The sequence below is a fragment of the Channa argus genome, chromosome 24 (assembly GCF_033026475.1).
Source record: "Channa argus isolate prfri chromosome 24, Channa argus male v1.0, whole genome shotgun sequence".
NCBI lineage: Eukaryota > Metazoa > Chordata > Actinopteri > Anabantiformes > Channidae > Channa > Channa argus.
The window spans coordinates 4,717,989-4,739,645 of NC_090220.1; the positions used below are offsets into that span (position 1 = coordinate 4,717,989).

The following is a 21,657-nucleotide window of genomic DNA, read 5'->3' on the forward strand; positions in this document are numbered from 1 at the left end:
CTGGAATTGTCCTCTTAAGAGCATCCAGCTCTGCCTTTCCTGTTGAATAAAGATGGTGATTCTCTCTGCATGTCTCAAAGGACGCACAAGCACGCATGCATTTTGATGTCTTTGAATGACGTTTCAATGTCAACAGACAGGCTGAGTGACAAAAAATGGTTAAGAATTGTAGTTGACTGGGGTAGAAATGGTGGAGATCTGTATGACTGTGATCAGGAGAAGATCAGCAGAGAATATCTTGGTAACTGGCACATAGACAGAGAGGAAGAAATGTGTGGGTCCAATTTTGAGCTGATATGTATGAGAATGTAGAAGCTTTTTACTTAGATAATTTCGTTTTGTGTGTGTTTTAACATTTTATACACAAGCAAGTTTGTCTACTGATCACATTTATCATTCATTACCTACTGACTTTTGAATTTCATACCTTCGCTGTTTATTTCTATTCATCTCTTTCTTCTCTCTACTCACTTCCTGTGTGTGCTGACCAGCTCTGGGAAAGGTTGAAAACAGGTCAAAGCGATGAAGAAAACACAGTACAGCATTTAGCAGTCCATCCTTACCTCCCTTCTTCCCCCTTCTCCTCTCTGCTTCTCATATCCATTGACTTTTTATTGCCCCCTCCTAACCTCCCCTCCCTCCTCTTTTTGGAGGTGTGTCCAGCAACATCTGGAGAAGAAGGGCAACGGGAGCTCATTCACTCCCCCGCTCTTCCACTCTCTCTCCCCCTCTCTCCCTCCCTCTCTCTCTCCCTGGCTTGCTCTGGCACTCTGTATCTATGTTGTGGAAGTCAGACTGCACAGCAAAGAGATTTTGGCAGCTGACTGTGGAATGAGCTCACAGAGAGAAGAACCAACGTGGAATTATTGTCAGGCTTATCGTGGAGATTATGGCAGAATCTTCTTCTCCTTCGTTTTCATCACTCTTTCCTTTTTTGAAGTGAAAATCAGCTGTGGTAGACCTTTTTTTTTTCCCTTTATTCTCATTGAGTTCTCTGTGATCTATAAGAGGTTAGTGGGGATCCATTCTCCCTCCCCCGGCTCCCCTTAAGCAGCATACTTCCTCCACCTGTGTTTTGGTGGAAGAGGGGAATCGGAGGCTTTTGGGATGACGGAGATCTTGGTGTCTGATGTAAACTTGAACTCAGTGTGTGAGCGCCTGGAACAGCACTGTTGCGTGGAGCAGAACCAGCACAACCTGTCCAGCCAGCCGCAGACCCCTGTGCTCAAGAGGCACACAAACACCGGGGCCAAGCTATGGGGCCGTGTCCGAAGCAAGCTGCTAAGACAAAAGGTGCACACATGCCATCCATGCACAAGCTGTGTTTCCTCTCTTTTATCTTCTTTCACTTGCATTTGTTCATCCCCATCTATCACTGTGTCACTTCCATCTGTTTGCTCTGTGTTGCTTTTATGTATCCCTCTCCATGTGCGTGCACTCTGTCCCTGTGGGCTTTTCTTTCGGCACAGAGTTGACTATTGTTCTTATCAAATAGCTCGGTTGACTGCAGCAGAGGCAGTAATGTGCTAAATGAAAAGGTCGCAAAACCTTGGTAAATAATATAATTGTACAATGGAATCTAGTATTTAATTCCTCCATTTTAATTCTACTTATTGTAATCGATACTGTAAATATTTGTCACTAAGCTTATTATTTTACCTTTTTAGAAGAGGTTTATATTCATCAAATTAAGTGTCTATGTGCTTTTATCACAAGTTTAATTAATCTTTTGGTAAGTAGTTTATCAAGAGGTGAAAAAAAAACATCATTTTAGAAACATGTAATAACAGCTTCTTCCTCTACACTTCCATATTCCTGTCACCATCTACATCCACCAGCCTTTGTTATTCTGCATTTAAAGCTACCAAGATTTTCAAACACTATTATGCATTGGCAAGCAGAGATGTTTCTGAATCAGATTAGCTCCCTCTGCTGCTGTTTGTAGGTACTGTCATCATCTGACTGGATTGATCTTATGCCCCTTTGGCATTTCAACTCCACATATGTTTTCTTCCACTAATTAACTGTCACATTATCCCAAATAGTTCTTGAAATGTGTGGCACATTTGCACAGTTTCCTGTATGCCATATGCATAAAAAGGATTAAGTCTTAATAAAAGTTTGATATTTATTGCTGTTCTGCATGTAGCCAATTAGCAGCAATTTTGCTAAAAGTGATGTAATACTCACGCTACTGCGATTTCTTTGTGTCTGTGTGAAACTTTTAACGTGATCCTGTTCTTTCACTACCTCATTTCAAGGCATTAGGTGGTTGGTTAAAACAATGTAATGAAATGAGCATTAGAAACATGTTTGTCTTTCATAGTCTTCTTGAAATGTGAATGTAGTGATTGTTGTTTGAGCTGCTGTAGGATTGGAGTTCATTCAAAAAGTGTTGTTTTTGTCATTTATTATCAAATGATAAATATGCAGTGCACATACATTACTTTGTGGTGTTTTATATAGCACAGTTTAAATGCAGGTTCTATTTTTAGTTGTGAGTTTAAACAGGAAACAAGCTCTTTATTTTTCTTCAGATGCTTTTTCTGTTTAACAAAAAGAGGCAGACTGTGAGCCTGTTCTGGTTTTAGCTCTGCACACACAACTAAAGATGTGACAAAAGGTGAGAACTAGGTACTTTCTCATTTTTTTTCTCTTTTTAATTTTACAGTATATTTGGCCATGTTTATTCAGCAGTTTTCCTCATCTTCATCACGGCTGCAACACAAGCATTTTCAGCTATAATTTGTGTGCATAATAAACCGCCTTGACAGATAGAATCCAAGTTGAGAGTTGGCTTGACCTTTGTTTCAGTGCTTTCCATTATTCAACAAAGGCCTGAGGAAGGATGACCATTGGTTTTACCAAGTGATCTAAAACAGGAATTACATACAAGCCCATGTTTTACTGCGACAGCCCAGAGGTCCTGTATTGATTCCTTCCTCTCCTCCTTGTACACAGGTCCCCACATGTCTTAAAGGAGATGATGATGTTTCTACCTGTCTTTCATTGCTTTCTTTTTGTCAGCATTGCAGTTAGTTGCTTGAGATCCTATCTTCTAGTTTTCACGTTGCACAGTAGACCCCTTGATTCTTTCATTCCTTTGAATGAGGCTTTGAATAACACGATTCAAGGGTAAACTCATGTTATTGTTTTTTTCCTCTGCTATGTTGGCTTTTGATTCCATCAGCTCATCTACAGCTGTTTCTTTCATTCTGTCGTTGTTACGAGTCTGCCTCAGCTGGTGGTGTGTGTGTTGTTTGATGGTAGAAAGTTGATAAAGTTACATTATCATCATCTGAAAATGTAACATAACATGTCATGGGGGCTGAAATCATCAACATTTGAAGTCTGAAAAGTTCTGTTTTATCTGAAGACAGGGTTGATGCATTGTTTCATTTCACTATATTACACTCACATTTATATAAAAAAATTTTACAGAATTATGTTTCTTTACAATTTTATTATTTTTCAGTGTTCAAATGGAGAATTCTTGATGCAGGCTTTAGTGTGCTCTTTATATGGATGATTAACATTTGTCTCTTTGGCTTAAAAATATTTTAAAACAGGCAAGATAGCAATTATGAGAAATGACAAGCACGGTTTTGAAAGAACGATACGAGGGGGCAGGAAAAGCAGACTTTAGCACGTTTTCTGTTTGGTACAGGGTGTTTAGTGAAATGTGGGTTTGAAAGGATGTGTGAGGGTATGGGATCACACCAGGGACATGTCCTCACTCCCTCAACATAAAGCGGCACCTAATTAAGACATGGTGTGATAAGATAGCAGGCTGGCTGGGAACAGTAATTGGCTTAGCGCCACACATTAGGTATCAAATGTGTCCCTGCATGAAGAACAAGTGATGATTAATCTGTAACTGTCGTGTAGCTGGGTTTTTGTTTGTGTGTGCCTGTGTCTGTTTTTATCATGATTATCATATCTGGGTTTATTTTGGCTGTTTCCCGGGCTGGTTTGGTTTTATTTTCTTGGTGGACATTTTGGCCAGCAGGGAGAACAATGGAGCTGTCGTGACAGCTTAACTATGGTAGAGAATCAGATCCAGTTATTATCACCCACTCTCTGCCTCATTCATCCCACCTCTCGCCCCCGCTCCATTTTATTCCACACGAAATTATGCTCCTCTATTCTAGTAGTTGATTAGTGTTGATGAGATATTAGGCTTGCATGTTTAAAATGCCAACCACTCCCCTAATGGCCTTTTATGTAGGCCACATAAATCTCAGTCCTTCCCCACTGGAGGGCATATTCCTTTATTGGCCCCAATTCATGCCCCGTGCACAAGGTCTGCTATTGGTTAATGAGCTCCAGGAGGGGAGCAGCAGGTCAGTAAAACATTTTCAGGTTGCTACCTAGCATTACCCTCCCCCCCCCCCGAACACCCTTAGATGAGAACGTCGCTTTACTTCTGGATGTACATCCGGCTGGTAATAAGAGTTAGAAGATGAGGTCCTTGTATATGTCCATCACTAGTTTAAATAGTGGTCTAAGTTCGAGTAATGGCAAGAAAGTTGTCAAGGAAAACACTCGTCAGCACCGAAACTAATGGAAGTAGTTTTTCTCTAAAGCTTAACTGACCAACCCTGGAACAAGTTTTTCTTTAACTTGTGGAAGCTCTCTAACTTACTGATCAAAATCTTCTCTCTTAAAAACCTGGCAATTGTAAGACTGCTTACAGTAGATCATTCTGCTGGCACCTGCTTTCAAACCATAACATCGTACTTTTATATTCTTTTGCAGTGCCAGTTACTTTGTCGTCTCCACTGAGTGCATACAGATGATCTAATGCCTTACAAATGGTACATGCTGTTAGTGGTGAAACTCACAAATGACCTGAATGATGATGTAATGAGTTTGCCAACAACTATGCAATTCTCTCATAAGGCTGATGAGTGAAAATACATCACAGCAGATCTGTCCAAGACAAACATGAGATTTCAACATGGGTTAGAAATGTGAGTTGGATTACAGTCTCCTGATAAAATATGTGACTTTGTCACTGCAGCACTAAATGAAATCAGAAGTCTAGTGTAACAACAAAATGGTGTTTGAATCTTTGGATTTACCAGGTGGGTTTTATATAATCACAGCAAGTATGTTAAGAGAGTTGACAACTTTCAGGGAAGCTGTGAATTTACGTATGCAGAAAAGTGTTAACCACTTTTGGCCACATTCCTTTCCTGATCTTTGTGCAATAAATTAAATATCATCTGGGGAATCCTATGACAATGACTATAAAAGCACAATTAAATAAAGGAAGTTCATGTCTTTAACTTAAAATCTAAACATTAAAGGGACATTTCACTCTTTCTCTGCTTTTTAGTGCTCTTGGTCATCAATGCTCCAGGCACAGTCATGTTGCATAAGTTTAGTATTGCTGTTTTCAGGTCCTAAAAGAGAATCACACACTGCCTGCAGAGATGCAAGAGCACTCTGCAAATCACAACCCTGTGCTTACTGAAAAGCTCTGGCGATTGGCTCAAGCTAGGTAAAGAGGCAACATGGCAACTGAGTCAAAGACCTCACATGGCCATGATGACATCAGCAGCTGTTGAGTAAAGATGCTCTCACTGATGCACACATAAACATTATGCTTATGTGGTTCATCAGTTTAAAAATAGCTACACGCTTGCACTATTAGTGTACGTAACTATAATGTTACTGCAGTGTGATGAGCTAGAAAGGTTCAGTCTTTGCACAAACAGTTTCTGTAATCCACCTAAAACCAAAAAGCTGTGCAGTGAACTACATTCTAATTAAAGCACCAATAAAGAGGTTTCTGCAGCTGAATGAATATTTAATCAGCAGAAGGCACTAAGTCAACAGCACAGCAACAATGAGCAAATTAAATGTGTTGAGGATATTATTATTAAAGGCTTTACACATCATTTCAGTGACTGTTTGGGAAAATGTGTCATGCTGTTTTTGCACTTCTAAGGTTTTCTCCTAGATCTACAAAATCAGACTTTATATCCATGTTGTAGCCATTAAATCATTGATAACATATTAAGTTTTCTCTAGTTATTTTACACACTGAAAGTAAACCATCCTACGGGAATAAAAACATATTTTACATATTACATCTGTGCATTTACTTACTTGTTAGTAAAAAATGTAATGGATGGTTCATGGACAGAGTGATCCATGCACCCTATGTTCTTATAGGTCCTTTTCCATGGCCACATTACAGCCAGTGCTCTTTATCTGACAAATCAAGACCCTAAATGTATTCTAGTCCTGCTGCTGTGCCGAAACTGTCCCCTTTGTCCTGACGGGACTGGTCTTTCAATGTGTTACTGCTGTCAGTCTCAGAATAGCTACATGGCTCTCATGTTAGTTGCTGCTAATATGAGAGAAGTAGGATTATGTTTGCAGAGTGGGGGGTGGATATCCCAACCAGTTCCTGTAGTGTAGTGGTTATCACGTTCGCCTAACACGCGAAAGGTCCTCGGTTCGAAACCGGGCAGGAACAGTTTTTTTTTTAATTATTATTTTTTTTAATTAATTTAATAAATATTAAACCTGTAAGACAGATTAAATAATGGAACTAAAGTTAAAGTTACCAGTTTATAATGGCCCATATATTACTCTTATTAGTCTTAGTAGAATAAACAATTCATCAATGTCCTGATTTTTTAAAATCTATTTTATGAGGATGCCCTTACATTTATTCCAAAGCGCAGGGGGCTACAGAGCTTTGGAAATGTTCACATCTCTACTTTTAATAAAGCTGCTTGTTCTCTTGCATTGTTTGTGCGGAAGAGACACCATGTTGTAGCAAAACAGCATGACTTCTCTTATCTGCTTTGTTCTCTTCCTGTAGATCAGTCAGGGTATAGTACAGGCGGGATGTGCCTCCTGGCTCACGACTATCTGCTTCTTCTTTTTAAGTTAAGACTCTTGGTTGTGGTATTTCTGCCTGTGTTCTGCCTGACTGACAGGGTTTAACCAGAGGCAGGAGAAGTAATTGAAGTCAATCTCTAGTTTTCTGTTGGGTCTACAAGTGGCAGCCACATGCCTGGAGGAATGAGGTTTGTGTGTGTCTGAGAGAGAGAGAGATTACAAGGGTCAGCTTTTAGTACAGCATTCACAGGGTTGAAGAAATGAACTGCATCATAATCACTTGAGCCAAAAAAGCTGTGGAGTTCCTGTATAACACAGAAATATGCTGGTTGAATTACTCTGTCCTTTAAAAACACACATGTATTTCACATTTTCTATATTAAAAACTGGATTTACCACATCTGGAATGTCTATAAATCAAAATCAAGTCTGTTTCTGGGCTTCAATCCGGTCTACTGTCCATTGACCTCTCCTCAATCCAACATCCTTAATACTGTAGTTTTCATCGTCCTACAAAGAGAGCGTTGACACCACAGTCCAGTCCTAATCAGAACAATATTAGCCTGAGGATATCTTTAGAAAAAAACAAGACAGTTTCTGACTTTTATCTTTTCTTAGAAATTCAGAAAACGCTTGTGTGCTTGAAATCTGCTTCAAGCATTCCCATTCAGTCATTTCACTTTTTATCCTTCTGAAGTGAGATGAAAAGGACCCTTTGTCCTTAACGTACAGTAAATCAGCTATAAGTAAGTCTGTTTTTGCTTCACGAACCACAGTAATTTCCTGGTCCTATTTATTACCATGTCCACCTTCAGATCTTGTTACATTTAAACAGCACTCTGAAACCCACAGGTATCTCTCCAGTCCCTGTTCCATTACCTGCTGCCCTACTCTTCTCCACCAAATTAGCTCATTATTGTTAGTGTAATATTTAGTATTTAAATAATTCAGTCTGAGTTTGTTTCATGTAGGCCTCCTTAGCAAAGCTTTTCAATCAACAAATTTTCCAGTAATGTTGTTGTTTTGGGGGGGGAGGGGTCCTGTCTAAGTATTTCTTAATAAAAAGAAGCCCAGATGAGGATACAGTTTCGAGACAGGTCAGAGAGCGTAAGGGCTGCCTGTAAAGGATCCTTTTTGCTTTTACAACCCTTTTTGAGTCGGGAGGCGTCAGTCCGGATTTTGTGCCATTTCTCTTCTCCGCAGTAGCTGTGTAAAGACCTTATTGCAGTGATTACCTGTCTCATCTCAGACTCAAACCCTGCTGGGAAAAACAGGCCTTAACGATAATAGAAATGCATGAAACCTATGCCAAATGGCCTTTTTACGAGGTAATGAAATACGCTCATTGAGAACTTTTAATGGTTGCAGCCTAATGCTAACAACAAAAGAAGTGTGCTGCCCTTGTGCTCCCCCATCACTCCTTATTTTTCCTCTAAATCACCATGCAGAATTGTGTAGTGCAGACTCTCAAACAGCCTATAAAAAAGGCATTAGCTGTTGAGGCCTTACAGTGGGCACAGACACCTGGAAGACTTAAAACAACAATAAGCTGCAATCTATCATGTATCACAAGACATCATGGGAATGGTGATCTGGTATTAGGGATTGCGAGTGGTGAGGAGCAGAGTGTGTATATATATATATATATATATATATATATATATATATATATATATATATATATATATATATATATATATATATATATATATATATATATATATATATATATATATATATATATATATATATATATATATATATATATATATATATATATATAAAATATAAACGATGTTGCAAAACATCTTATCACCAAATGTCTTTGTCTCCATTGTGTTTTTCAGCTGGATCCTCAGACAGTGCAGTCAAAGAACTGGCATATGGATGTCATAGAGATGAACGGGGTAAGACTTAATGAGGACTATAGCTTAGATTATGAGATAAATGCAAATACTATATAAAGAAATATCAGTTTGCAGGCATATCAAAGTGAAAAATGTTGAGACTTAAATTTGTGCAAAAGCAAATGAAGGAACACTTACTTTTAGCTTTTTAGAGCAGTGCAGTTTACATTATCTGTGTAATATGTTCTCCATCAGATCAAAGTGGAGTTCTCCATGAAGTTCACAAGTCGGGACCTTAGCTTGAAGAGAACGCCGTCCAAAAAACAGAGTGGGGTTTTTGGAGTCAAAATTAGTGTGGTGACAAAGTAAGTATGTTTGTGTTACTAAGATTAAACCTTCAGCGTGTTAAGAGTTTTAAGAGAATTTATCCTCTAAGGTTGGTGTCAGTAGAAAGAACCAGAAGTGCTTTAAGGTCAACACACTTAATTCCACTCACATTATCAGAAAAGTAACAGTAGCATCTCTGCTGTTTGTTTCCACAGGCGTGAACGCTCCAAGGTGCCTTACATAGTTCGTCAGTGCATTGAGGAAGTGGAGAAGAGGGGGATTGACGAAGTGGGAATCTACAGGATCTCAGGGGTGGCCACTGACATCCAGGCCCTCAAAGCAGCATTTGACACCAGTAAGACCCTATTTGATGCCTTCTCTAAAAAAAACGTTTTGACCATCTTCAAGAAGAGAAACTTTATTGCCGCACTGTTGTAAGAAACCACATTAGTTTTATGTACGTGGTGGAGTGTTAGAATTGAGTCCTTTGCTGTAACATTTTGCTCTATAAAGAACAGTAGGTTTATTCAGGGGGGACGAGGAGCTGCAGCTGCTAAGTACATGAGTTACATAAGAGTTTTTCAGCGTGACCAAGATGCGACTGAGCAGAGCCCCGTATCATCTTTCATTTATGTCTGTAATTATCAAGCAGGCCTGCATCTGTCTCTGTCTCGGTGTGGGCTTATCGAGAGATCACATCCTTCCTGGAGAGAGAGAGAGAGAGAGAGAGCACAGAGAGCAGCTGTGTTATTGCATGCCTGTAATACCGTTGTGCCTTCTGTCTTTAAACAATGTTTTTTCTTACCTGACCCACAGATACCAAAGATATCCTGGTGATGCTTAGTGACATGGACATAAACGCCATTGCAGGGACATTGAAACTGTACTTCAGGGAGCTGCCGGAGCCTCTGCTCACTGACCGTCTCTACCCCGCCTTTATGGAAGGCATAGGTATGACCTCTCATCCAGGGAGTGTGCGTTTGTTATCAGGCGCCCTTCTCATTGGTGTAAATGGGAATTTAAAAATACCCAGCTTGAAGAGACAGGGGCAAAAGTTAGGAAGATGTTTTACCATAATTTGGTCTGACATCTTTTTCATCTCCCTCTCAGCACTCTCAGACCCTGCAGCCAAGGAGAACTGCATGATGCACCTCCTGCGCTCCCTGCCTGACCCCAACCTCATGACATTCCTCACTCTGCTGGACCACCTCAAACGGTACACAGAAACCTTCCCTCATACACAGAAAAACCCGCTGATCACTGTTAAGGCACCTATCAGTTAAAATGTGTACAAACCTTTTGGTTTGTGTTTGGTTTGTGACATTTGGCAGTTGTGCTTAACCTATTCAATACATGTATGTTACCCACACACTGTTTACCTATTTGTATACACCATTAAAATACGCTGTGTAGTTTCTGTACGTCTGACTGTGTTTCCTAAGTGTTAACCTCGTCTTTTCTGACCGATGGGCTTGTTTGTCTTTGTTCATGCAGGGTAGCTGAGAAGGAGCCTATTAATAAGATGTCCCTCCATAATCTGGGTACCGTGTTTGGCCCCACTCTGCTCAGGCCCTCAGAATCAGAGAGCACAAAGGGACAGCACATTACTTCCGCCTCTGACATCTGGTCGCATGACGTCATGGCACAGGTACCTACAGACAAATTTTGGTTGTTTTTTTGGCTTTTTTTTTTTTTTTACATGACTGTTGAATATAAATTTGCTCATTTAAAAATATGAGACACAGTATGACCTTACTCATGTTACTGTCAGCTTTTTATTTCAATCTTTGTGAGAAATTTAAACTAACCAGACATCCTTCTCTTAGTATAATGTATGTAGTAGATAGTAAACTGGTGTGTAAATGCATATTTACTCAGTCAACACATGTTTTTTGTATGAATTTTACTCCCACGTTGCCAAGTGACCCATGTCACTGGAGTCCATTCCCCCAGCTGTATTTAGGCTGCAGGCGATCCATTCATCTCTGCTGAGAGATGAATTTCCTGTGCACAAATGTCTTTTCTTGGCAGAATGAGCAAAATCCAGAGTAAATCATCATAAATGGGGCAGAATACACATGCAGGAGGCCCTCTCTTTTCACTACCGTGAAACTGCGTGTTTGTATTGGGGCTTATTTAAATTGTAAATGTTTATTGCACTAGTATACAAAATGTCAAACACTAAAGAATGATGCTTCCGCTACCATATGCTGAATATAATCTCAGAGTGATGGATTTGCACTCATTCCTGCAGTCTCAGTAATATAAAGCATATTGTAAATTTAGATACTCACTAGAAACTGATTTTCCTGGTTTCCTAGTGCAGCAGTCCAGCCAGACAACTCGCGGAGGCAATGTACATAAAGGTACTTTAAAACCCAATTTGTATTAGAAATTGTGCTCTTTTGATGAGCCAGACATCTTTCAAATCTGTACAGAGAGACACTTTCGGCTGACAAATCATGGATAAAAGACATTTTTAATTTTTTTTAATTTTTTTTATTTTTTCAGTATCGAAGTATTCCAGTGACGAACATCCAAAGATACTAAAAGCTGCTAACAGTGCCAAAATATTAACAAATGAAGGCTGAGGGAAATAGAGGAGATACTTTAAGGGTACCCAGATATGATGATGATATGGATTAACTCGTTTTCTCTTCTCTTAGGTGCAGGTGCTGCTCTACTACCTGCAGCATCCTCCAATATCCTTCGCCGAACTGAAGCGCAACACACTCTACTTTTCCACTGACGTTTAACGCCCACCAATCTCCCTCAGGTTGGCACCTGGAGACAAAAGAGACTCCGTAACAAACTTTGTTCCCCGCCACTCGATCCTAATGCCTCGCCTCTTCTCCTAACAGGCAGCTCGTCTCAACTGTACAGCCCCCCACCCAACTCCACATGTCTCCCGTTTAAACCCTTAAATCAATCACCTCTGCTCTCCTGTCTCAAAAAGAGATGGAGCCGAACACACAAGGAGGTGGTGAAGGAGTTTTTCTAGTCGTCTAGTAGTCATGTGTCATGTCCTGTTTGTAATGTGACAAGAGCAAAGCTCCCACCGCCATCTCCCACCAACGAGACAACCAGGCATTCTAGGACTACAGTGGGAGGTTGGAGGGGGCCATGGACTACAGCCTGACTTGATGGAACACAAGCCCTTTCAAGAAACTGCTTTGTTGATCTCATAAACAGGTTGAGTCAACCTGCAGCGGTTTGTTTTTTTCCCTGATCAGGGGCATTCCAGAAAAATGGCATTTACATGCTTATATAATTACTTTCAGCAGCCGTTTATGTTCCCTTTTTCTGTCTTTCTTTGCTTTGTGCACAAGGTGGAGGCCAGGGGTGTGAGTGGATGTGGATGTACATGAGTGTGTGTGTCTTTAAGGGACTATGAGAACTGGTGAGGTGTAGTACTGGCTGGGAAGCCATCCTAAGAAATGACTGGCATTATGTCTCTCTGTACAAACAAACTAGATGGAACAGCCCTCCCAGGTGAGTCTTGGCCAAATTAGCCCTATTTATTTTAAATATATATAATATGTGTGCCTGTACAGGTCTGTGCAACTAGAGAAATGTTCTAAGGAGTCTGTTTTTGAGGTTTATTCAGGTAGTGACGTTATTTTAGTCAGAGTTTCTCATTCACCATGATCACGGTCGGTAAGCTGTACTGAAATTCTGCAGATAATCTGCCAATTCATTTCCAGTCATTTTGTAGAGGAGAAAGGCCACTCTGTGACATGAGGGTTGTTGTGAGGTTAAAAAAAAAAACACAATGAATGGAACATTTAGTTCTTTTTCTTGGTGTTGCATTGCAAGCTTGTTCCAAGTGTCTTACTGCACTGGTATAATCTATAGAATGATTTGTGTAGTTGCCCTCATTGCATGTTCAGCTTGTCAATCAAACCAGGCTTGGTAACAAAAAGGTCTCTGCAAAAAAGGTCCCTCCCTTTTACTGGCAAACTCCCACCCTTTCTGCTATCAAGCCTGTGACATATCTTCAAATACTGCACTGCTAGATGAGTACTATTTGATATTTTTAATATAAGATTAAAAGAAAATAAAAAGTGTTGTATTTTAATTCCTTTGAGAAGAATTTCAATATACTGTAATACTGAGGCTACATGTCAATGTGAACTTTTTCCCATTTTTTAGTAAAATAAAAGTTACCAAAATAGTCTTACTTTCTGTCTGTCAGAGATTTATTTTTGCACAATGTCAATTATATAGTCTTGTTGATAACAATCAATAGCAAAATAAGAAAAACACTACATTGTGACATTTTCTTGTCAACATAATGTAAGGTGATGTCATATAAATTAAGCATGTGAAAATAATAACCTCCCAACCCAGTAAAGCTGCACTGTATTGAAATAGGCATTTCCTGAATATCATTATAAACTGTAGGGAACTTACAGGATATGTCAAAATGTGAACTGCTTGTATTCAATTTTCCCTCAATATATATTATAATAATAATCAGTCATCATCATATCAATGATGGTTTAACCAGATCAGTCTTTTAGATTATCAGTTTCTTTGCATATTCCGCCACCTGGTGGTCACATTTTACATATTTTTAAAAGTGACCTCCAATAAAAAGTTAAACTCACATGTTTTATTGCTGAAATGTCTATATCCTCTCAGGATTTCCAACTACCATTTCACACATGATCAGTTCAGAGGCTCATGCTGAGGGACTACCTAACCCTTAAGGTCCCCAAACCTTTGCCATATTTTTGGTCAATCGTCAACAGGGCCTGTTTATAGAAAGCAGCTCGGTGCACATTTTTGTAAAAAATAATCAAAGACTCCCATTAGTGCTCAAGGGGAGAAGGCACTCACATGATTGTAGTCCTTATTTTACTCTTTCCTGTCACTGCATTCAGCACATAATAATCACACATAACTTTACTTTGAGCTTCATCACACAAAACCCCTGAGTCCCACTTATACTAAAAATGTTGTGACTCACAAGTCAAAAACAAACAAATCACGACTTCTTGAGGTGAACACTAACAGTTCACACACTGTCATTTGGTGACAAAAGTTATTTGATAATTATTACATGTAAAAAATTTTTTTGAAGGAAAGAAAGTATTAAATATGCAGAGAAGAGTGTATCTGTTATTTTGGTTTGAGGTCATCACATAATCCAAATTTGGTATAAAATTTCTAGACAAAAAGCCTGTGACTTGTCCAAATTTTATTCAATGCTAAAAAAGGTTTACTAGTGACCATGGGAACAATGGAACTCTCTGTCCAAGCATCCAGATGTCAGTACATACAAGTGTATCAGGCTTTTTGTTTGCTTTGATAGTTGAAACTTGACTTATTGTTACTGGGGCTGGTTTATATCCCAGTGCTTTTTTATTATGAGTTGAACATATAAAATTAATGCAAAACACATCTGTTCATCTTCCTTTTTCTTCCTAATGTGATGTGTTCAGTCATCACATTGTACTTTACGTGGGACTGTTTTAGTATCGTGACGATGCTGACAGTGTCATTGTCTCTTAAAAATTTTGTTTCAAAAAAAGACACATGAAATGTCTTAGTGGACTGGACCTCTGACAAAACAGATGTCTAACATGATGTTGTATCAAAATGTCCTGGACAGTTTTGTTGTTTTTTGCAGGTGGATCTGTGAAGGCAGGATACGCAAGTGACAAGACGTAAGACAAAGTTTCAACATCCGGGGTTCAGGGAAAACTGAAGAGGGGTGGTCACTTTTGTGTCTCTCTAAATAATGACTTTACTAAGACTAAATGTACCAGTAGTGACAAAGTGATGATTAGCTAAAATTAACTTTATGAATGTTATTAGTATTTATTAAATTGGTATATAAAGCAAATCAGTCTATGATTGTATGAAAAATTCAGTGATATTGCTTCCAAAATGGTTTCCTCCCATGGTGTAAAGCCTAACGATTTTTATATGAAATGTGTGGCAAAGCTCATCACAAAAGAAAAATATCTACTGTATTTACAGATATTACAAACTATAACCAACCCCATAAAATGAAAACAAAAACAATTTTGTGTCCATCAAGATTAGGAAAAAAGTCTTGAATTCCCAAGTTAACAAAACAGTTTTATTATAAATAATCCCAATATAGTTATTAGTTATTGACATGTCATAATAATATTCTACAACAAGAACAGCATTTTTCTGAGTGGGATTTAAGATGGTCGTGACCCTGACTGAAGGTTATTTGTGTTTCTGTTTCATTATACCTCTGACACAGAAGCAGATGGAGCTGAGCAGTGTCTTGGGTCTCTATATGAAGCTAGTTTGCTTTACTCAAACTGTTCACAACAGAAAATAAGAAGGAATGGGAAGAAAAAGACAAGCCTTTTTTTTAGCCGACTGTGGCCATCACTTAACCTGACTGAACAGGAAACTTTCACTTCCACCAAGTACACCAGTTGTGGGTTGCAGCAGTTCTCCATGTGCCGGTTGGATTTCTCACAGTGCGAGTCTTTACTGGCTCTCATGTGCAATTATTAAGTTCTTGTCCACAGAGCCACTCGTTAGTAGTTCATCGCAAATAATATTCGATGGCAGCTGAGAATGCAGCAAAACCTCCACATCCCAGGACACCTGCCTTCAGACCAGCTACAAAACAGAAAAATAATTAATTAGAAGTGAAGTGTTTTTAATTTAAAACATCTAAGTAAATGTATTATGCTACGTACCACGAAATCCAATGGCTCCTCCAGTTACACAACCACTGTACACAGCGTTCTTCCAATCAGATATGCCTCTGTGCTGCAAATGAAAAGCAGATAGGAAGCACCAGAAGATAAATAAAGATCAAAGAAGTCAGGAATACTTCATCATAATGCTCTATTTCATCTGTAATCTTTTGGAATATTATTTTGAAAGCTAGTTTTGCTTTAAGTGAGGATCACCTGGCAAAAATCTAAATTAGTTTTACACTAGAGGGTGCTATCAGAGCAGAACAGAACTACTGAGATTCACCAACAATCTTAGACATTTAACATTGGATCTAGAGAACAGCATTAAAGTAACATGGGAATTTATATTCTCTAAAGTAGTCACCGTTTCATTATTATTATTATTATTATTATTATTATTACTACAAAGGCTGGTGGTCCATATGTGCTACCATGCCAAATAGTGCATTAACTTCTATATTTCCTATGTTTACACTCTGGTATTAAAGGGTTCTGCTATGTTTTTTATTTTTGGATGCTTTTTGTTTTAGGAATCCTGTTTTACTTAAAAAAACAACAACTGCATTTACAGCTAATGTGACCAAACTTATAGGACTGTTTCTGAAATTATACTTAAGATACTTAAGCGTGTACATTAAACTTGCTAGTTACTTTGTCACACTCTTGTCTTGTTACAGAAAATGTTACATTATTTCACCCTCCCAATTATTTAAGCTCCTGTTGAACATCTTGGTCCATATAGAACAGTTAAATGATAAATGCGTGTTTTTTTTCTTCCATCTATAGTTGAGGAATGTGTAGCATCTTCCCACCCAAGGATGCTGTATCCTGTATAGTTATTATTGTCTGTCACTCCAACATAAGACCATCACAGTGAAAAAATTACAATTGGTGCGACCTACTGATTCTATAATGCATTCTGTACAGGAGAACATGGCGCCCACTATAGCAAAGTTCTTGGCATAGGACATCCCCCTCTGGCCCATGTCTTTGAGGACTTCTCGTGCTGTGGGAGTTCTGAGAGGGTCTTTGGGGTCAAAGCCAACATTGGTATCAATTCCAGCCGTGAAAACACCAAATGCACCTCCCAGGACGAACCCTGTGGAAAGCAAAAACACCAACATGAGTGTTAACAAGAAATCATAAAATTAAAAGAATATTTGGAGATAATGCTCCTCTTAAGGCAGGTCTGAAAGTGATGGCTATTTTAAATCACTTAATTTCTCAGACTAAAGGTTCAAGACCGTAATACAATCTATTATCATACATGAAAATCTAAGCAGCAAATTATAGAAAATTAAAACTTAGGACTGTATTTGTTAGAGGTGACTGAAACATATACAATGTTGTAACATATAATTGCAGATAAGTTTTCTCTATAAACTTGCCATTTCAGGTTCACGTGATAGAACCAGTATCCAACCACATGATGATATTGCAATGCCCGAATGACATACAGATAACTGTACAGCAAAAAAAAAATGTTTGTTTCTCACCTGAAGCTGGGTCGGCAGACATAAACAAATACTGGGCAGCTGTGATATAACGATAGAATCATTGCTAACCTCCGACGCAAGCCAAAGTAGACTTGAAAGCGCAGCTCTCCATTCCCCTCTCGATCATCTTCTGCTCCTCGCTTTTAGGAGGCACTGGCAATCCTCCCATAACAGCCGGATTCAAGTCCTTCACAGACCTCTTGTCCCCGATGAGATGGTCCAGAATCATACTGTACTGAATCGTTGGATTGTCCATACCCGTGCCAACCGAAGCTGGACCTTGTGGGTCCGGGGTAGCAGCACTCGGAGCACCCGTGGTGGCCGCCATATTTCTCAATGACTTTGCTTTAGGTAAATAACACAGTCAAAATAGCGTCCGCAGATTCGTCACAGCGGGAAACCGTGAACACAAATAAAATAGATTTGTTACAGGGTTTTATTAGGTAACAACTGCAGGGTGTAAATATTCAACAATATGTTATTTTTAAAATGAAACATGGCTCATCATACAATCGCACGTTCTTTAATTCCTGTGAGTACTTTCGACACAAAGTCGACCAGCTACCATATTTCTTGGCGGTCAATCAATGTTTTGTCTGAATCTCTCTGTGATTTTTAGGGCTGTAGTTTGTATGCTGTTCTACTGTTTTGGATATTTGTTTTTTAAAGTAATAAGGACAGGAGTCCTCCACTTACTCGAGTAAGTAATATGAATTATAATTTTCATTTTATGTATTAAATATAACACTAGAAACAAATGAATGTAAAGGTTACTTCATAGGGTGGACACTGTTTATGTTGTTATATTTCTTCAACGTTTTTTTTCAATAGAAACACTACATTACCCAGAACTCTCTCCGCTCACTGCGCCAAACTCACTTCACGCGCTCCACCTACCGGCTCCACCGCAGGCCAGTGGTGACACTTTACCGAGTCGCGTGCGTGTGGCGGAGCACCATCCTGGTCAAACAACACCAGCACCGCCGCAGTACAGGACAGGTGAGATGAAGCTAGTAGCTAATAACGTTGCTCTTCTTTTTTTTTGTCCGTTTACTAACATCATTTGTGAATTTTATCTTGTTTTTTGACCATTTTGTTGGGTTAAAATGGGGCAACTTTAACTTCAACGCGTTTCGGTGGGTGGAAATTAAAGAAGGTTTCACAGAGAGTCACTCGGGATGTGTTGCCTGGTTGTGAAAGCGACGCTTAGGGAATAAACATCTGCTCCTTTAGTTGGATCACTAACATCTGAAGCAGATGTGTCTTTCCTTATATGTAAACGTCATAAAATTAGCCAAATGATATGTTGCTGTTGTCAGTGTCAGGCGGTAATGTAGTGGCAATAGGAAGTCGAATATCACGGACTTGTACGCGATGCTATTTTCCGTTTTACATGGCTTCAGATGTCCCTCATTTATTTCTCAGTTTACTTGCTAACGTTGCACCATGCGGAGTCGTGAGTTCAACAGGGTTCTTTCTCGATCAGTCCTCCCCACCTGCTTTATACACACCCCTATAATTAGCAAAAATTCTTATTCTAAAACGGTTGTGGGTGAAAATTTTATGCAGTAATAGTATTATATGATTGCAAAGTATTTCAGGTGTTTTAATGGTTTACCTAACTGCTATGAATTATCTTTTGTGTGGAGGCACTGGCCAGCGTAAAAATGCTGCAGTTTAAACTCATTCTAGATTGAGCCTAGGATTAGTCTGCTAAGGTCAAAGATTGCCTTTAAAGCCCCTTCCAGCACCAATAGATATAAATGAAGAGAAAGGAAAACATTGGTTTGATATATAGCTATTTTTAGATATGTTTTTATTCAACACTGTTTTGAAAAAATCTTACTTGCTTGTTAGTTTTTACCCCTACTTTTTGTATACAATTCTATTTCTTTCCTTCTTGACAGACACCTGGGAATGATCAAGTTATAGACGAATATGCCAAATACAGTACAGCTTAGGTTTCCTGCATTTTTTGTCTTTTTTTAAGATTTCACATATTGATGCCAATGTTGTTTTGTTTGGAACCACTTCAGTAAGCAAGAAGAGCTTTTTCTTTACATGATCAGCCAGACATTTGTTCCTTGTTAGTTTAGTGCCATATAAAGCAGTCAACCAATGCTTTGTTGTGTATAGTGTAGTTATTTGTGAAAGTTTATTTTTGTTGTTTTAATATGTATGTAAATGCTTCAGTATGGCAGATTATCAGACTAAGCTACCGTGTGTAAATTCTTGCCATGTAACGTTCGTGTTGTTTAAGAAACATGTAATTATTGCCAAAAATAGTTATGCTAAAATAATAAACATTTACTATCTAGGTCACATATTCTTGTCCAGTAATGATAAAAGGAAAAATGAAGTTGTGACATATCCTATTTACAGAGCTAACATTGTACTTTAGTGTTTATACAAGTGACCAGACTTGCAGTGGTACATACATTGGTCCTTTGGAAGAAACCAAATGGGCAACAAATGACAGCTTTCACTTTCTTCCGTTCCTTTTCATTATGCCAAGGGGAAAGGGAGTTCAAATGTGAGCGGTGCACCAGTCATTTATGATGCAGTCATTGTGGATTTTGTTTGTGGGTAATTGTAACCTTTGTTTTTTTTTTCTTTCTTTTCTTCCTTCATGGTTCACCATCTAAGAAGGGGAAATGGTTGGAAATCCATCTGTGGCATCTGGGCTGCTTTTGGGACAGGTAGTGCTAGAGAGTGAAGACAGTCTTGTCTCAACCACATCAAGTGTGACATTTACTATTGATAAAGTGTGTGAGAGGCTCCAGACTTTTTTACTGTTTGATGTCTGATGGAAGCGCGTTTAAACACCTGACACAATTGGTAGCATTACCAGGCCTCTTGCGTTTGTCAGTAGGAGAAGCACCAGTTTATCTTGCCTCAAACTATTCTTCTGTATGTCCTTGAAGGGCTTGGGGCACCTAATCGCCCTCATTTTTTTTTATAGAGCCGCTTTTAATCTTTATTTAACTCTTTATCCAGGCAGTTCTTGTCATTTGTTTGCTACTTATAGCCAGAGGGTATGTGGGGAGTACCCATTTTCAGTTGTACAGAGGTGGTCCTCTTTATGTTTATTTTTGAGGTTATAGTAGAATTATCACCTTTCTGACAGTCCTTAATCTAACATACCTCTCCCATGCCCATCACTTAGATCTCTTCACAAAGCAGACAACCTCATTTGTAAAATACATGTTTGATGTCGAAGTGAGCTTATCTCTAAACAAACTCAAGAGTATAGAGGATTTCCTGAGTTAGAGTGATTGTAGATCTGGTACTAGAGACAAAATTTCACTGTGTGGTTTATGAACCCTGAGCAGCAGAAATGTTTAGTGGGACTTCAGTAGGAATAGTAGAGTGACGTGACATCTAAGCCAAGGCACTTCGTGCACATATGTTTACCAGAACACTTTTGTCCCAGTCATACTTTTCCTACACATTAGAAAAAAAAGTCTCATTGTATGACTGGACTGCTTATAATTTGAGTTGCATGGCCCTTGCTGTGATGGAGGAGGCTTAAGATAAGAGGAGATGATTAGAGCAGGAATGAGAACTTGTTTGGCATTCAGTTAGTTAACTAAATAGAACCACCCCTATTTTTGACAGACTGCTCCGTTTGCTACCAGTAGGTTGCAGCTAATTTTACATGTACTTTTGCCTTGCACAGACACAGATGTCTCCTAGTTTTCATAGCATTGCCAGTGTCTGCCTTCCCTCTTTTTTCATAATCTCCCAAAAAGGCAATTAGAGAGAAATGCACTACACTGGCAGAATGGCATTTTCTGTGTACAAACACAGTAGGCTGTGAATTAAGGTAGCTCCAAGCATCTTTTTCTAGTTCAGGAATTTCCAGGAAACGGGCTGCATACTTGACAAGCATCACGGTCTAACTCACTGGCTCCAAGGAATGTTGCTGTTTCTGTAAATGGGCCATCTGAGCCGCGTAGTTAAACATAGATATGTTTTTTGCAAATTAATGTCAGACATTTTGCCTCCTCCATAGCCTGAGAGCAAGAACAGTATCTTGTAAAAATGCGACATGCATTTTCAGAACAATAAATGATGTGAAATTATTAGCTAGTCCCATCCAGGTAAAAAACAGGACAAGCAACTTCTTTGAAGTGTGACGTTCACTGTACATATGTGTCGGGCGTGTCATTACAGTGTTTGCTTGGGAGCTGAAAGATATCTGACCCATTGTGATATCTTTTAGTCTCTTCACACAGGTCACATTGAACACACCCACAGTGTTTAACAAATAACTCATTCCACAAGTCTGTCTACTGCAGTAATTCTCCTCAGTAGTGATACTATTATGATGTTCCATTGTGGAAAATCACTGTGTCTGGTTAGTGGTTGTTATATTATTCCTTCAAAGTTCTCATGGATGCTATGCTTGTGTTTCTATGGAGTCCG

General features: G+C 38.9%; 3 protein-coding genes and 1 non-coding gene across 15 annotated transcripts in view; 3 read left to right on the forward strand and 1 right to left on the reverse strand.

Annotated features, from left to right (window-relative positions):
* Nucleotides 1-13,215, forward strand: part of abr (ABR activator of RhoGEF and GTPase) — a 104,516-nt gene extending 91,301 nt beyond the window's left edge. For 4 of the 9 annotated variants that reach the window (XM_067494799.1, XM_067494801.1, XM_067494802.1 and 1 more), the window contains 8 exons: nt 8,709-8,768; nt 8,964-9,073; nt 9,251-9,390; nt 9,852-9,986; nt 10,146-10,251; nt 10,530-10,683; nt 11,357-11,401; nt 11,702-13,215. In XM_067494799.1, coding sequence (XP_067350900.1) covers nt 8,709-8,768; nt 8,964-9,073; nt 9,251-9,390; nt 9,852-9,986; nt 10,146-10,251; nt 10,530-10,683; nt 11,357-11,401; nt 11,702-11,791 — 840 coding nt within the window. In that variant the 3' untranslated portion in view covers nt 11,792-13,215. Of the gene's footprint in view, nt 1-771; nt 1,294-8,708; nt 8,769-8,963; nt 9,074-9,250; nt 9,391-9,851; nt 9,987-10,145; nt 10,252-10,529; nt 10,684-11,356; nt 11,402-11,701 lie in introns of those variants that run through there. The other 5 variants (XM_067494800.1, XM_067494807.1, XM_067494808.1 and 2 more) reach the window with 2 other exon arrangements.
* Nucleotides 6,418-6,490, forward strand: trnav-aac (transfer RNA valine (anticodon AAC)). Its single transcript has one exon. It is a non-coding gene; the product is annotated as a tRNA-Val (tRNA).
* Nucleotides 13,216-15,112: 1,897 nt separating the features above from the next.
* Nucleotides 15,113-17,581, reverse strand: timm22 (translocase of inner mitochondrial membrane 22 homolog (yeast)). The gene is made up of 4 exons (XM_067494823.1): nt 17,299-17,581; nt 16,636-16,832; nt 15,731-15,803; nt 15,113-15,650 (listed from the first exon to the last, which is right to left on the reverse strand). Exons 1-4 carry the CDS (start codon nt 17,555-17,557, stop codon nt 15,574-15,576), a joined length of 606 nt encoding a protein of 201 aa, XP_067350924.1. The 5' UTR covers nt 17,558-17,581; the 3' UTR covers nt 15,113-15,573.
* Nucleotides 17,582-17,806: 225 nt separating this feature from the next.
* specc1 (sperm antigen with calponin homology and coiled-coil domains 1) overlaps nt 17,807-21,657 on the forward strand; it is a 66,718-nt gene continuing 62,867 nt past the window's right edge. For 2 of the 4 annotated variants that reach the window (XM_067494809.1, XM_067494810.1), the window contains exons 1-2: nt 17,808-17,929; nt 18,061-18,228. The gene's annotated coding sequence lies outside the window, so the exon portion shown is untranslated. Of the gene's footprint in view, nt 17,930-18,060; nt 18,229-19,875; nt 19,929-21,657 lie in introns of all 4 variants that reach the window. The other 2 variants (XM_067494813.1, XM_067494814.1) reach the window with 2 other exon arrangements.